General features: G+C 43.2%; 4 protein-coding genes across 4 annotated transcripts; 3 read left to right on the top strand and 1 right to left on the bottom strand.

Annotated features, from left to right (window-relative positions):
- Positions 1 to 89: 89 nt before the first annotated feature.
- LOC135145751 (ubiquitin carboxyl-terminal hydrolase 14-like) lies at positions 90 to 1528 on the bottom strand (the record flags this gene model as incomplete). Its single annotated transcript, XM_064077898.1, has 11 exons — positions 1391 to 1528; positions 1238 to 1332; positions 1152 to 1184; positions 982 to 1092; positions 830 to 927; positions 683 to 768; positions 589 to 629; positions 416 to 538; positions 329 to 365; positions 170 to 265; positions 90 to 121 (listed from the first exon to the last, which is right to left on the bottom strand). Coding segments are annotated over exons 1-11 (831 nt in total), but the record flags the coding sequence as incomplete, so codon positions are not given.
- A 163-nt stretch (positions 1529 to 1691) lies between these two features.
- Positions 1692 to 4636, top strand: LOC135145750 (DNA-dependent protein kinase catalytic subunit-like). Its single transcript, XM_064077897.1, has 9 exons — positions 1692 to 1839; positions 2804 to 2890; positions 2962 to 3119; positions 3180 to 3236; positions 3293 to 3368; positions 3420 to 3525; positions 3590 to 3674; positions 3731 to 3827; positions 4599 to 4636. Exons 1-9 carry the CDS (start codon positions 1692 to 1694, stop codon positions 4634 to 4636), a joined length of 852 nt encoding a protein of 283 aa, XP_063933967.1.
- Positions 4637 to 4820: 184 nt separating this feature from the next.
- Positions 4821 to 9549, top strand: LOC135145749 (DNA-dependent protein kinase catalytic subunit-like). Its single transcript, XM_064077896.1, has 32 exons — positions 4821 to 4907; positions 4966 to 5054; positions 5108 to 5213; positions 5272 to 5424; positions 5480 to 5551; positions 5608 to 5734; positions 5796 to 5854; positions 5903 to 5980; positions 6034 to 6114; positions 6166 to 6270; positions 6321 to 6380; positions 6443 to 6523; positions 6574 to 6655; positions 6705 to 6788; positions 6842 to 6978; positions 7030 to 7123; positions 7181 to 7256; positions 7312 to 7356; positions 7406 to 7476; positions 7539 to 7603; positions 7669 to 7740; positions 7791 to 7868; positions 7925 to 8017; positions 8080 to 8133; positions 8195 to 8275; positions 8326 to 8459; positions 8516 to 8619; positions 8671 to 8762; positions 8824 to 8970; positions 9019 to 9137; positions 9191 to 9366; positions 9425 to 9549. Exons 1-32 carry the CDS (start codon positions 4821 to 4823, stop codon positions 9547 to 9549), a joined length of 3027 nt encoding a protein of 1008 aa, XP_063933966.1.
- On the top strand, positions 9443 to 12030 carry LOC135145758 (DNA-dependent protein kinase catalytic subunit-like). The gene is made up of 17 exons (XM_064077904.1): positions 9443 to 9535; positions 9592 to 9713; positions 9772 to 9979; positions 10036 to 10111; positions 10181 to 10270; positions 10320 to 10393; positions 10456 to 10541; positions 10595 to 10705; positions 10765 to 10900; positions 10949 to 11074; positions 11135 to 11191; positions 11246 to 11369; positions 11422 to 11511; positions 11568 to 11642; positions 11695 to 11782; positions 11836 to 11888; positions 11943 to 12030. Exons 3-17 carry the CDS (start codon positions 9830 to 9832, stop codon positions 12014 to 12016), a joined length of 1410 nt encoding a protein of 469 aa, XP_063933974.1. The 5' UTR covers positions 9443 to 9535; positions 9592 to 9713; positions 9772 to 9829; the 3' UTR covers positions 12017 to 12030.
- Positions 12031 to 12034: the final 4 nt, after the last annotated feature.

Raw genomic sequence — 12034 nt, 5'->3', positions numbered from 1 at the left:
TCCAAAGGGGTGAAAAAAAATCAATATACTTCCTAAATAAGGTCAGAACTTATGAATTGATCAAAAAATAGTATAGTAAAACGGCTTACCAAAGAAATTCCTTTCTCTAAATGATTTACTTCTGCAAAAAATAAGATAGTACGTATAAAAGAATGAGAGACATCAATACCGTTATTAATGAGACACTTCAGAAATAAGAATTTGGAGGTAGCACTCTGAACTTCTTTGATACATTCCGTATTCTCATATCGAACAGTAAATTCTCCTAAATTCATGAAGTTTTCATGGGGACTACAGTAGCCATAAATATTCTTTGTAAAGAAAATACCCTTTAAATAGCTATCAACGAGCGAAGCTTCAGTGTTCTGTTAAATAAAAAATTATGGCACATTACAAAAAAGAAAAACTGCACAACAGTTTTTGGAAGAGTTTCTTCGAAAAGGCGGGTAAGCAAAGTCCAGCACTCTTCAGCGTCGTGCTGTAGAGGTTCACCGCGTTGACCCTTCTCAGCAAACTGGGGAAACTTTTCTATAAAAGCCTGTAAACAGTACAATCAAAGAACATTGGTTAAGGAAAGCAAAAATTTGCCTTGTAAAAAAGAGAAGCATCCACTGGCAGCCCGTTAGCCTCTATAAGCAAATAATTATTCTTAATAAAACAAGGTAAATTTAATAATATTAACTGTCATTAGTGTCCAGTTCTTTATATACTTTGGCCAACTTCTGCAACAAAAGTCGATCTGAATCTTGAAAAGCTTCATTCATAGTTCTGTTAAACATTTAAAATGATTAGTATGCCAAACAAAAAAGAGCTACTGTAAAATCTAGACCCAAGGAGGGCAGAATAAAGTTCTGGTATTGAACGAAGACATTGCAATGTAGAATTTAAGTAGCAAGTGTTACCCAAATTTAACAAACCAGAAGGGAACTACATCAAATATACAATACCAAATAAGCTAACAAAGGAAGTAACTGTAGGTACTCCTGTCGGGTCTTTTGCAAAGTGCTCTTCCTCAAAATTTTCTGGCTCAGTAGTATTAGGTGGAATTGCTACAGCTGAAGAAGGCGTGCCAATCATCAATAAAGTCATATTCTGTTGATAATATAAACCATTAAAGCAAAAAAGCAAAATAATTTTTTTTTTAAATATACATCTTTTAGCACAACGTCTCCCCAGTTGTCATTCTAAAACATGGAAAATAAATGAGTAATTAAAAATTTTAATGTTGCTCGCTCACCCCTAAAGGTTTTCCTTTAATGAAAATCTTCTGATTAGAAGGCTCTACCCCAGTTAAAGAAAAGAGGTATGCTTTTAATAACAATGGAGGTTCCGCTAAAATATACGGTAAACTTTATACTAAATTTCTAAAAGCTTTGTATTTGCTATTTACCAAGATCTACTAACAAATCGGAAAACTTTTCACCGTTCCACTTGACGCAAACATTACAAGCGCCCGACTTCAAAGTCATCCCGACTTACGTGTTTTTTTTTGTCGGTGTTTTAAGGGATAATAGACAGAAAAACCTAAACTAACTGTCACACACTACTTATAAAGAGGCCTAAACAATTACTGAGAGCTAACGAGGAGCAAGGCAAGGGCATACGACTAACCCCTCCAAACGTGAAGAGACTATTGTTATCACTTAAAACAAGAAACACGAACTCATTATTACAAATATTATAACAAAAACATGAAACTTGAACGGCTTGAAGAGTTGTTAGCTTCTCTTCAGGCCCTGATTTCTTTGTCAACTCCACGAAGATCTATTGAAGCTAAGCACTTAGCTGAGGAGTTGGCGTTTTTTTGCCAGAATGCTATATATTCGGAAGAGCAACTTTGTAAACAGTTTACTATTTTAAAATTTCCCTTTGAACACTATGCTTTTATTTCTATGCTTAGCTCTTTTTTTGACTGTGTTATTTAATAACAAAAACGGAATACTTAAATTTCTTCTTGAGTCCACATCTGAGGAAGAGTTAGACTCTTGTAAAGAAATATTAATAGCCGTCCTCGGTTGCCATTATCATCTCTATATATTATAATTAGATATGTAGAAATAGTTTTTCCTCTATTTTCATAGAAGAGTCACTGAATGTAAATATTGAATTCATAAAACCACATGTAAGGTTAATTAAGGTCTCTTATTAAATTGTCTTAATTTCTTGTCGTGAGTTAACTTAAAATTAATTCAGGAAGTTTGCGTTAAACTCTATAACAAGGAAAGAAAAACAAAAATTATAAATGCGACATTTAGCCCTTTATTCCAGCTTTTGAAGCTTCCTTTGGATCCTTCTCTACTAGACTTATCTAAACTGGCTACGATGTTTATTTTTTTTTGTGCTTTACTTAAAAAACTTCAGTGATAGTGCTGTCCTGGTGTAGGTACTTTAAAGATTATATAAACTCTAAGTCTAAACTTGCCTCCTCCGGTATTTATTTATTATTTTTTTTATTTTTCGTTCGACTCAATATAATTCTATACTATAGTACGGTCGAACATACTACTGTTATTGGGACTTCTATGCAAGCACTACCCTATTTCTATGCAAGAATACGAAAAAGACTTGCTCAAGATATTTTTAACGTCACTCAATGAGCAAATGGTAGATGTTGCGCTCACTAATTTTTACTTAAAATAATCTACATCATTAATGCTGTAGGTAACCACTAAAAAGAAACCCGACTTTCAACTAATTAAAGGATCCTTTGCCGGACTCACTGCTTTTTCTGCTAGCTTTTCGAATTCTTTGCGGGAAGGTGGCTAGCCTACTTTCATAACTGTTCTAACTAATTATTATTAAGACGCCCGCACGACTTCTGAAATCTTCCGGTACGTGCAAAAGGCGCTCAGTCTCCCAAGGGAGCTCCAGCGTTACGACGTTCCTGTCGGTACTCGTCTGCTGCACACTTCCGGTTCCTTTGAGTGTTACTAACGCGCTTTTTCTCTACGCACACGCCAGCCGCCTTAAAGTTTATTGCGAAGTGCGGGGACCTTGTCGCTTCCTACTTGCTGGAGGACTACCACTCGTTTTACCAAAGTTTAAAAAAGTGGTGTCTTCACCAAAACGTCACTGTCAGGAAGACTGCTTTTTCTGCTCTTTGCGAGTTTCTTAGGCGGGTGTGTAATTTATGTACTGTAGTTCAGTTGTCGTGTATATCGCCCATAAATACTGTAAAGGTCTCCTCTGGACTGACTCAAGGTGTTAATAAAGAGGCTTCCAGTTCGGTGTTTCTGGTAGCTCATAGTTATGCAGAAGAGGGCAATACTGTGGTGTAAAAGATATATTCCAGTATTTTATTAAAGAATTCAAAGATGTCATGAACTCAGCAAGCAGTTCTCGATATGAAAATGAAATGGCTATTCGAGGTAGCCAATCTACTCAAGCTTGTAAGGCCAAACATCTTCCTTTTCGCGTAGGCTACGGTTACTTCGCTGCTCCGTGCCTTTTGTATATGAGAGAGGAGGAGGTCTATTATATGTTCCACGACGTTGCGCAGCAAGCAGTAATGTTCTTCTCCGCGGGGTCCTTGGCCTTAATGTAAACGACTCTTTTATTGGTCGACTCACACTGTCTTGCCCCTGCGCAGGACTAGTCACGACTCTTTGACTGAACCCTTGCCCGCCTACATGGAGTCGATTGGCTCTGCCCTGCATGCCCTTCCAAGGGCAGATGTAAGCTGGCGTATGGGCAGCGCAGCTTTCGCACTGCCTGAGTATTTTGCTTTTAGGATGCCGTACTTGTTAGGCTAGATGCCGTGCTTGAGACTTTTTTCAAGCATTTTCGTTTTGTTACAGCCTCCCACTTCTTAGTGCGCTATATATTTGGTTCTTTTTTTTTTTTTTTTTTAATTTTTTTAATAGAGTTGCTATGTCAACATAGTTCGTATGCTTGCTATTATTTATAGCAAAAGAGGTGATCACAAATTTTTTTTTACGAGAACATGTAAGCTGTTTCCATCGCCGCTCTGCTGGCGTGTGTAAAATATATATATTTTTAGTATATAAGGGACTCTTAGTTTCTCTGAGCTTCATGGAGCCCGAAAAGTTTAGCGAAGAGGCGTCCATCCCCCCACTGGACTACGATGTTACGCTAAAATACTGCGAACTCTGGAAGAATCTTCTTTCTTCCGCTAACCAGCACAATGTCTCTCCCGTTATACTTACGCCGTCACAAAGGTTTCTTTTAGCATCGCGCCTTTTCCATGTTTACCGATACAATCTAGAGAGTCGCTCTTCGACTCGCTTTATGACTCGTTTATCGCTTCAATACTGAGAATCATTGAAAAACTGGACTTATCCGTTGAAAGCAATACCCTCGCGTATAGATTTGCGCTGCATCTTTAATTCGCTTATATTGACTTCAATACATTGTCAAGCGGCGGAGAAGAGACCGTCCGTCCGAAGGTGTCAAGCGATTTCCAGGTTGTCCTCTTGTATGATTTAAATGTATTGTTTATCGTCCTTGGTATGCAGTTGTTCATTTCTCTTGTGGAGCTCTGCAAATATACTATTTCCACTGTTGAAGTAAAAAGGTTGTCTTGACTACTTTGTTTCAAAAGGTTTTTTTTTCCCTATCCAATACTTGCGGTTTTGTAGGTTTCGCCGATGGGTGTACGTATTCAGTAGCCGAATAGTTGTTCTCGCTGACATCCACCCACATGTTATTTTCAGCAAGCTTCATATCTTGGTGAGCCGTAGTAGTTAATTTGCATTTCAGGTTAGCGGGGTTTACAAGCTTATGACTTTGTGCTTTAAAAACTGTGAGAGGCTCCACTTTTTATCCGGTTCTCTTTACTCTTTTAACATAAAAGCCGCTTGATGGTATTACTTATTATTAAAGGCAAAAAAGAACTGGACCCTAATAAAAAGTTGTGCTTTCATCTCTTTGAGGACTACGCCAGAAAGGTAATCTAATATAATACCTTTAGGCTGGTGAGGTGTTACTTGTCAAGTGTACTTTCAGGCCTCTGTAAAAATAAAGCTCTTTAAGTATGGACTTCTTGCAGCATGCTTGGAGTCTCTCTTGGCCCTCCCACTTTTGTTGGTGGACGCGTATGTTTTCATTTTGCTTCCTTTTAACGTTCACTATTTTTTAAAAAAAAAAGCCTCGTGGAGAGTCTGGTTCAAGCCTTGCAAGTTTCCTTAAGAGTGGGCTTAAACTACCCTCCTATAGTTTCGGACGTTTTGGACGCCATGGAAGTCTGGGCTGAGGTTCTTGCTCGCTCTCCTTCCCATTGGCGACATGCGCAAAAGTTACGCTCATTCATAGGCGCTGCCACTCGCATCACTTCAGCGCTGTTGCCGAGGCGTACTCCCTTTTATTCGCCCGTACCTCTCTACTGCGGTCAGCATCAGCGTTACTCCTCCCGTCCGCCCGCGCGCCCTTCAGAGTAACCCCAAATTGGCGACTCCTTATGACCAGGTCTTCCCCGGCTGCTGGGTCGCTCGTTTCTAAGATGCCTTAAACTTTTACTCAGGAAGTGGTCGGGGCCGTTCGTCTCCGCTTAATTAAGTTCATTGGTCGAATAGGCGGTCATCTAAGTCTTGAGGTTCTTTGCGATTAGATGAGCAGTTCTTGGGCGCTTGTAACTGGATGCTCCTCCAGCTGCTCAACGGTGTTCACGACAACTTTAATGCTGCCCTCAAACTGGATGGCCGCATGCTGTGGAGCTCAGAGGGGCACTTACTCTTTGCATTTCCCTTTGAGGATGTCAAAATGGATATTACTTTGGGTCCGCTTTTTTTAACTTCTCCCATACAACGTTACCAAATAGCAACACTTGCACGCCAAAGATTTTCTAGTTCCGCATGTAGCAAGCCTTGCGGAAAGCGCCAGTGATCGGCAGGCCAAAGTGAGTTTTTTATAATTCTATAAGCTTTTCAGTAGCATCCCCGCTCAGGTAGCTGCTGGGGAGTTGTTGCACGCGTTTGTACTTCTTTTGGTGGGGAGAAGCGCCCAGTTCACGGCTCCCCCGCGGGTTTATTAGTTAGTGGGCTCTCGGCTCTGCCGGATTCATTGCCTCCTGATTAGGAGCCACTCCTCACCTTGTACCGTCACCTTCTGCCTGTTTTGCTTCGTTTGGCTTGTGACGTGGAGACAGTCCTCCAAAAGGTGGCATCATCTGTCACAAAAACAATAGGATGTGAACCGTAAAGATCGTAGTTATATTCGGCATTGTGCGAGCAACTCGTTCATTGGTTTACAACTTCTGCCAAGCAACGCTCTTCGGAGGCATCGGCCATGTTGGATGCCATCATAGACGGCATGGTACAGCAGCCACGCTTCCCTTTGGTCTGTGTCAATATAGTTTCGTTGAGGTCAACCCTGAAGACTTTGCTCTGCGCGACTATTCGTCAAGTCTTCTCCAAACGTATCTTGTGCGTTTCCTTCATTTGACCTCGAAGTTATTAGCGGATAGTTGACCTCTTTTCCGCTTCAGACGTGGACAATCAAGCAGGCGCCCGGCCAGGCTGCTCTTATACATACCTTTAAACAATTAACGAAGCGTTTATACAATTTGGTATTGATTGCTATAAACTTTGCGGATTTTTTTATTCACGCACTTTTCAGGCCCAACACGGCAACTCTTTTAAGCGTCTGGGTGCGACAACCGCCTTTTCGAGTCTGCTCACTATTTTCCAGGAGGAAGCAGGTTATAGCCTGTTGAGTTTAGCCCTACACCTTTCATTCTCTGCTGGTAGTATTAGTAGACACGTTTGCTTTCGAAATGCTCGTCAACCTCATTTTGTGCTTGGGACTATCTCAAAACGATGACGTCAGCCTTGGTACGCCTACTCGCCTTTACTTATTAGCTGCCTCTGGACATTTCCTTGTACAGACACACGTGCATCCGCCGAAAAAGCCATCCGAAAACTGGCGATCATTGTTGAGCGCTGGGCACATATGCTGTGTAAAGACTCTGCCAGGCGGAGGCCCCCGCTGACATGGGATTGTCGGCCGTCTATGAAAACGATGGCTAGTTTTACAGCGCTGTGTTTGGTGGGAATAAATAATGCGCTTCTGTAGGTCTCCTGGCTTTTTTCTCAGTTTAAAATTCGCGAGGAATACGCACGTGTTCTATGCATTGAACTTTTTGACTGTTTCATTAAACTTTTGGAGCGTAATCAAATTAGAATTACATTCTTGTTTGCCAGTTATTTTATTTATTATTCCTCAGCCGAAAACTCGTCGGCTGCGTGGATCAAAACCTGTCTTAAACCAAACGGACTTCGACCTCTTCTCGAGAACTTCGAGTTCGTCCGCTTTCGCTTATGTTTTTCGTTGTTACGTTTCTTTTCCTCGTAACAGAGCACTTATGAGGGATGCTGAACAACGTGGCGACACGGAGGACTGGTTTTCACTTGCTGGCGTTCTTCTCTGGCTTTTTTATGCGGAACTTTAGGCTTACTGGCCTATCCGGCACCCTCGACTGCCACCACTGGGCTTTGAGGGCTACAAGCATATCTCCACAAGGCTAGTCTGCCTCTCTTTTTCTCTCATCGGTATCTTCCTACTCACTTTCTTTACGTTTTCAGATCTCCTTCGTGACGGTTGCTTGCAGAGTAATATTTGGAAGTACCTCGAGAGTCTTGCCGCGCAGGTGCGCGTATTCCCTGCTCTTGTCTCGGTTACCAGTAATCTGCTATACTCGTTGGACTCCGCAAGGCGGATGCTGCTCCTGCGAGCGGCTGCTTTCCTCTCGAACACCGCGGAAACCATCGTTTAGGGCAGGACGCAGTATGATTCGACTACATGATTTTTTCTGCTGGCTGACTTTATTTGCGCAGCTTTTGCGCTTGTTTATGTATTTGGGCGCACTTGCTGGTAGTTACGGTTTACATGTGATTGGCGAAAGTTTTTGGAACGTGAGTTTTTTCCGTTACCCCTTCCACATGTGCTTTACTGTAAAATTGTGGGGTAGGAAACTCTCTTTAAAGTGTTTGCCCACGCATTGCTGGTCCCCACTTCGCTGGACTCGGAAGTACTTCGCCAAAAACGTCCGAAATTGGCGGAGGTATACCTACCCTCATTGGCCCATGAGTTGCAATTCTTCAACTTTTTTTGTGTTATTGGAAGGCGGCCGACGAGGCTCTTCAGAAAATGCTCTCAAAGTTTTCGTTTTCAATGAAGGTAAGAGCTTCCACATGTGGAGAAAGAAATTTTTCCTTTGGATTTATCCCGGCTCGTTCAGGCCAACCTGAAAAAAGCTTTTGGCGACGTTATTAGGCGTGCAACTGCCAACCATAACGGCTTAGCTGGCCTATTATCGGAAGTACTTCCTGTGCTTCCTCTCCTGCAGCTGCTTTTCCCTCTTGTTTACAGATCCATGAGATCGACCTTAGGCGCACAGGTCATCTCTTGTGGGGCTGCCGCCGGGCTCAGGAGGTAGCGTTGCTGGACTGCACAGTTCTGGATGCTCTTAAAGTTGTATCTCTTTCGACAGAAATCCTTATGAGGTTGATTTGCTTCGTTTAAATATGCTGTAATACTTCACAGCTACTCTGGCATGCAGCTCTCCCGCGCAAAAAGAAGTGGCAGACTCATTATTGGATCTTGCTTTAGCCAGTGGGGAGTGTGACGAGGCGCTGTGGAGTCGGCTAATTGGGGAAACTCCTGGTAATTTTTTTTTTAATGAATATCACACCTTCCACTACACCGTTCCAACAGAAGCCGAGAGTACTCATTTCTACGAACTGTACCGGGCCACCATCGATATACACATCGTTAAGAACTTTTCCCGTTACGCCTCTCTCCTGCTTGTAAGTGGTCACGTGCTGGCTATCTTCTTCACTTTCCCCAATCGCGCTATATGTTGTGAAGAGCAACTGCAGCCTGAGCGCTCGCGTTCTCCACATTCTCACGCAAGTGACGGAGACGGCTGTGGGCGAACCTTCTTTGGAGGCCTATAGGACGTCGTTTGTGAGCCAATTGACGGAAGGCTTTGTGCGACATTCCGCCATATGGCAGGTGTTGATTTGTTGTGTTCATATATTTTCATCCTCAAGCCATGTGCAGCCCACTCAACCCTCCAAAGTTAAGACGGTCTCACTTTCTCTACTTAAAAACCTCATGCGCTTGGATGGATCTTTTATTGGGAGTCGGGAAAGGAACTCGTCTTTCCCTATACTCTTTGGGTGGCTATTCTCTCCTCTTGAACTTTCTTATTGTTCTGAACTGATACCACGAGATTCTACACTCATCTCCTGAAGGACGGGTTCATGTCGCTGAGTCTTAAGTTGAATGCTCTTCCTCTTCTTTCTGACTGGTTCTCGGTGTCAGAATCAGACGAGCCGGTCCTACGATCGAGCCTGGAACGGTTTATGGCTCTCCATTTTCCGCTCTATTCTTTGGAGTACCCTGAAAGTGAGGCTTTTATAAATCGGTTTTTATTCGCCAACCTCATCCATTGACTCACTTGCAGCAAGTCCTAGACGAAATGAATACCTTCACGCCGTGGAGCTGTTGTTTGCTGCTTTGACCAAATCGGAGAGCCTCATGTTATTGGATGTGCTGATCCTCATGTACTGCAAAGGTCCTTTTTGTTAACTGCGACGAATCACATGAAATAAATTTGACAGTACTGTAAAGAGAGCAATCATGCGCACTCCCACTTTATTGAAAGCGCGTTACTCCGCTTCATAACAAAATGCGCCACCTCAACCGCTGCTAAAGCACTGCAACTTTGTTTTTCTCGAGCCAATGATACGGCGGTTAGGCTTGTACTGGTTGGTTGCCTTAAACTTTTGTAAACACCCAATGGTAAAGCAGATCCAGGAGAACACGCGCATGAGAGTTATTTATAACGTTTTGGCATTATTTCTTCGAAATGTACTGCTTTTGTCTTTCCGTGTTATTGTTCCTGACACCTTTTGAGGTCGAACTTTCTGCTTTTGAAACTTTTTATCTCGCCACTGTCAAGCTCATTGCGGAGAACGCTGCCAAGGAATTTACAGGGGAGATGAGCTCCGCAGTCTTGGTACCTGCTACGTGTTCTGTTAACATGCACAGCATTGCTATCTCTACTCTCCGCAGGACGCTTTGTTAACCAATAAGATGAAAGCGTTCGAGCTTGTACGCGTTCTTTATTCGGTTGCGCCGGTGTCATTCGGTTTATACTTTTGCTTATGCGCTGGAGTTGGCGCAAGTGGAGCTCACGACTTTTTTTTAAAAAAAAAAGTGCACTCTCAAAAAAGCACGCTCGTTTCCACGTTTTGTGCCCCGCAGGAAGTCGTCACCGGAAAGGAGCTGACCATGCATTTAGTGAAAGGTCATCCGACTTCTGTTATAGTTTCTTTGTATATCTTAAAGTTTTTCAGCTGCGCATACCGCAAAAACGGTGAAGTGGCCTCTCGCTCCAGCAAAGAAGGAAAACAAACTCATGTACTACCAGGTGCCATCTCATGCTTTTTCCCTGCGTCTCCTTATTTCTAGTGATGCCGTGCAATTCATTAGACGGCGTACAACGCGCTGGCGGAGATCGTAATGCGCACGCAAAATAAAATAGAATTTTACAGCGGCTTTCTTTTCGAGGAACATAAGTATATTGGTTCCGAAAGTGCGGACCATTCAATCATTGGTCTTCATCTATAAGAGCACGTGGCCAACTTGTGTTCGAGCGATTGGTCGATTTGGACCACACATGGATATATCCGGTTCAGCTGGACGCTCCCTCTTCCTTCGTCCGCACTAATAGATGCCTAAGGTGGCCCGCGCTCTCACGCTCTAGTTATTCGATAACTTTTTTGTTGGTTGCATTTTTAGCCAAGGACAAGCGGTCAGCGACCCCTCAAACCACGTGCTTATCCACAGCAGCTTAAGCGTTGATGCTTCTATGTTTTCGGCGTTTTCTCAACTGCCCGGTATGCTGGAGGAGGTCTACGATGGCAGTCAGCAGCTGGTCTGTACGGTAATACACTACTGGCGCTTATGGTGCTAATCGTAGCAGACATTGGACAAATACGAACTTCCGGAGATGCCCGCCGACCTCATCAACCAGAACATGTGCATGCCCACTCTTTTAGCCGTCATCGACCGCATCGAATATTATATAATGAGCACGAGCAAAATGGAGGTGCTAACTCTCTTATGCTACCCCAAATATTGGGGGTTCATGATTTTTTGTGAATGGCAGGAGCCGCCTCTCTGGATGGTGCAGTTGCTCAAAAAAATGAGCGTCGATACGCACATAGTTTTTGCTCATTTCATCGTCTAGACGAGCAACTCGTTAAGACTTCTCCTTTAGAACGTCCGCCTTTTTGTCGCCAAACTAGTTTGCAACCGGCCCGGTGTCTTTTCGCCTTTCGCCAACACGTGGACTAAACACTTTCTTCGGTTGGTCCTCGACTACGCACGTTTCTGCGGGAACGGTAGCGCTTCTTTCCGTTCGTGTGCTTCTTTGCTACTAGTACTTGAACGAAGGCATCAACCTTTTCATGGTGGAGATGTTTTCTGTGATTCTGAGTTGGTTTTATCCGGGCTCCCAAGGAGACATCCTTTCCACTGCAGTCGGTAGAGTCGAAGGCTATCCTTCATTAAAATTTTTTGGTTACCTCTACTTTTGGCAGACCCGACGTACTCGGACAGGGCGGTGTTCTCAGAAGTGTTCGAGTTTCTACTGAAAAACTCGCACGAGGAGAAGAGTATGTTAGTTTCCCTCTTCTTTGCAACCAATGCGTTATTAGTGATAAATAGCAACCAACAACAACCTACTTTTGCTGCGAATGCTCGTGGAAATATGGAAGGATCACTTGGATGTCCCTACTCAATTGCTCTACGATTGGTACACAGACGTAAAATTACAGCAGCGAACAATTTACGGGCTGCGTGCTAAAGGCTAACGGAGTCCAATAGCCCTCGAATGAACCTTCTTGGGGTTCAAGTGACAGGTTGCGTGCACGGGAGCCTTCCCATTACCATGTGTTAGTATTTTTTTTCTTAAGGAATGGTACTGGTGAACGAGGTTTCCGGCTTCTTGGACAGGTACATGATACAGTTGCTCTCGCACTGCTCTTAGTCAACAGGGGTGTGCCCT

Source organism: Zophobas morio, unplaced genomic scaffold, assembly GCF_036711695.1.
Source record: "Zophobas morio isolate AGI-343-1 ecotype UQ-CSIRO unplaced genomic scaffold, CSIRO_AGI_Zmor_V1 ptg000179l, whole genome shotgun sequence".
Lineage (NCBI taxonomy): Eukaryota > Metazoa > Arthropoda > Insecta > Coleoptera > Tenebrionidae > Zophobas > Zophobas morio.
This window is presented reverse-complemented; position numbering and strand designations above follow the sequence as displayed.

Bases quoted from the DNA above. Each gene is read 5' to 3' on its own strand.
- LOC135145750 (XM_064077897.1), top strand. From the start codon at position 1,692: ATGAAACTTGAACGGCTTGAAGAGTTGTTAGCTTCTCTTCAGGCCCTG. The intron at 3,120-3,179 runs GTGTGTAATTTA...AATACTGTAAAG, and splicing joins TTTGCGAGTTTCTTAGGCGG to GTCTCCTCTGGACTGACTCA. The intron at 3,237-3,292 runs GTAGCTCATAGT...GATATATTCCAG, and splicing joins CTTCCAGTTCGGTGTTTCTG to TATTTTATTAAAGAATTCAA.
- LOC135145758 (XM_064077904.1), top strand. From the start codon at position 9,830: ATGTACTGCTTTTGTCTTTCCGTGTTATTGTTCCTGACACCTTTTGAG. The intron at 10,394-10,455 runs GTGCCATCTCAT...GCAATTCATTAG, and splicing joins ACAAACTCATGTACTACCAG to ACGGCGTACAACGCGCTGGC. The intron at 10,706-10,764 runs GTGGCCCGCGCT...TTGCATTTTTAG, and splicing joins CGCACTAATAGATGCCTAAG to CCAAGGACAAGCGGTCAGCG.
- LOC135145749 (XM_064077896.1), top strand. From the start codon at position 4,821: ATGGTATTACTTATTATTAAAGGCAAAAAAGAACTGGACCCTAATAAA. The intron at 8,460-8,515 runs GTTGATTTGCTT...TCTGGCATGCAG, and splicing joins TCGACAGAAATCCTTATGAG to CTCTCCCGCGCAAAAAGAAG. The intron at 8,971-9,018 runs GTGTTGATTTGT...AGCCATGTGCAG, and splicing joins GACATTCCGCCATATGGCAG to CCCACTCAACCCTCCAAAGT.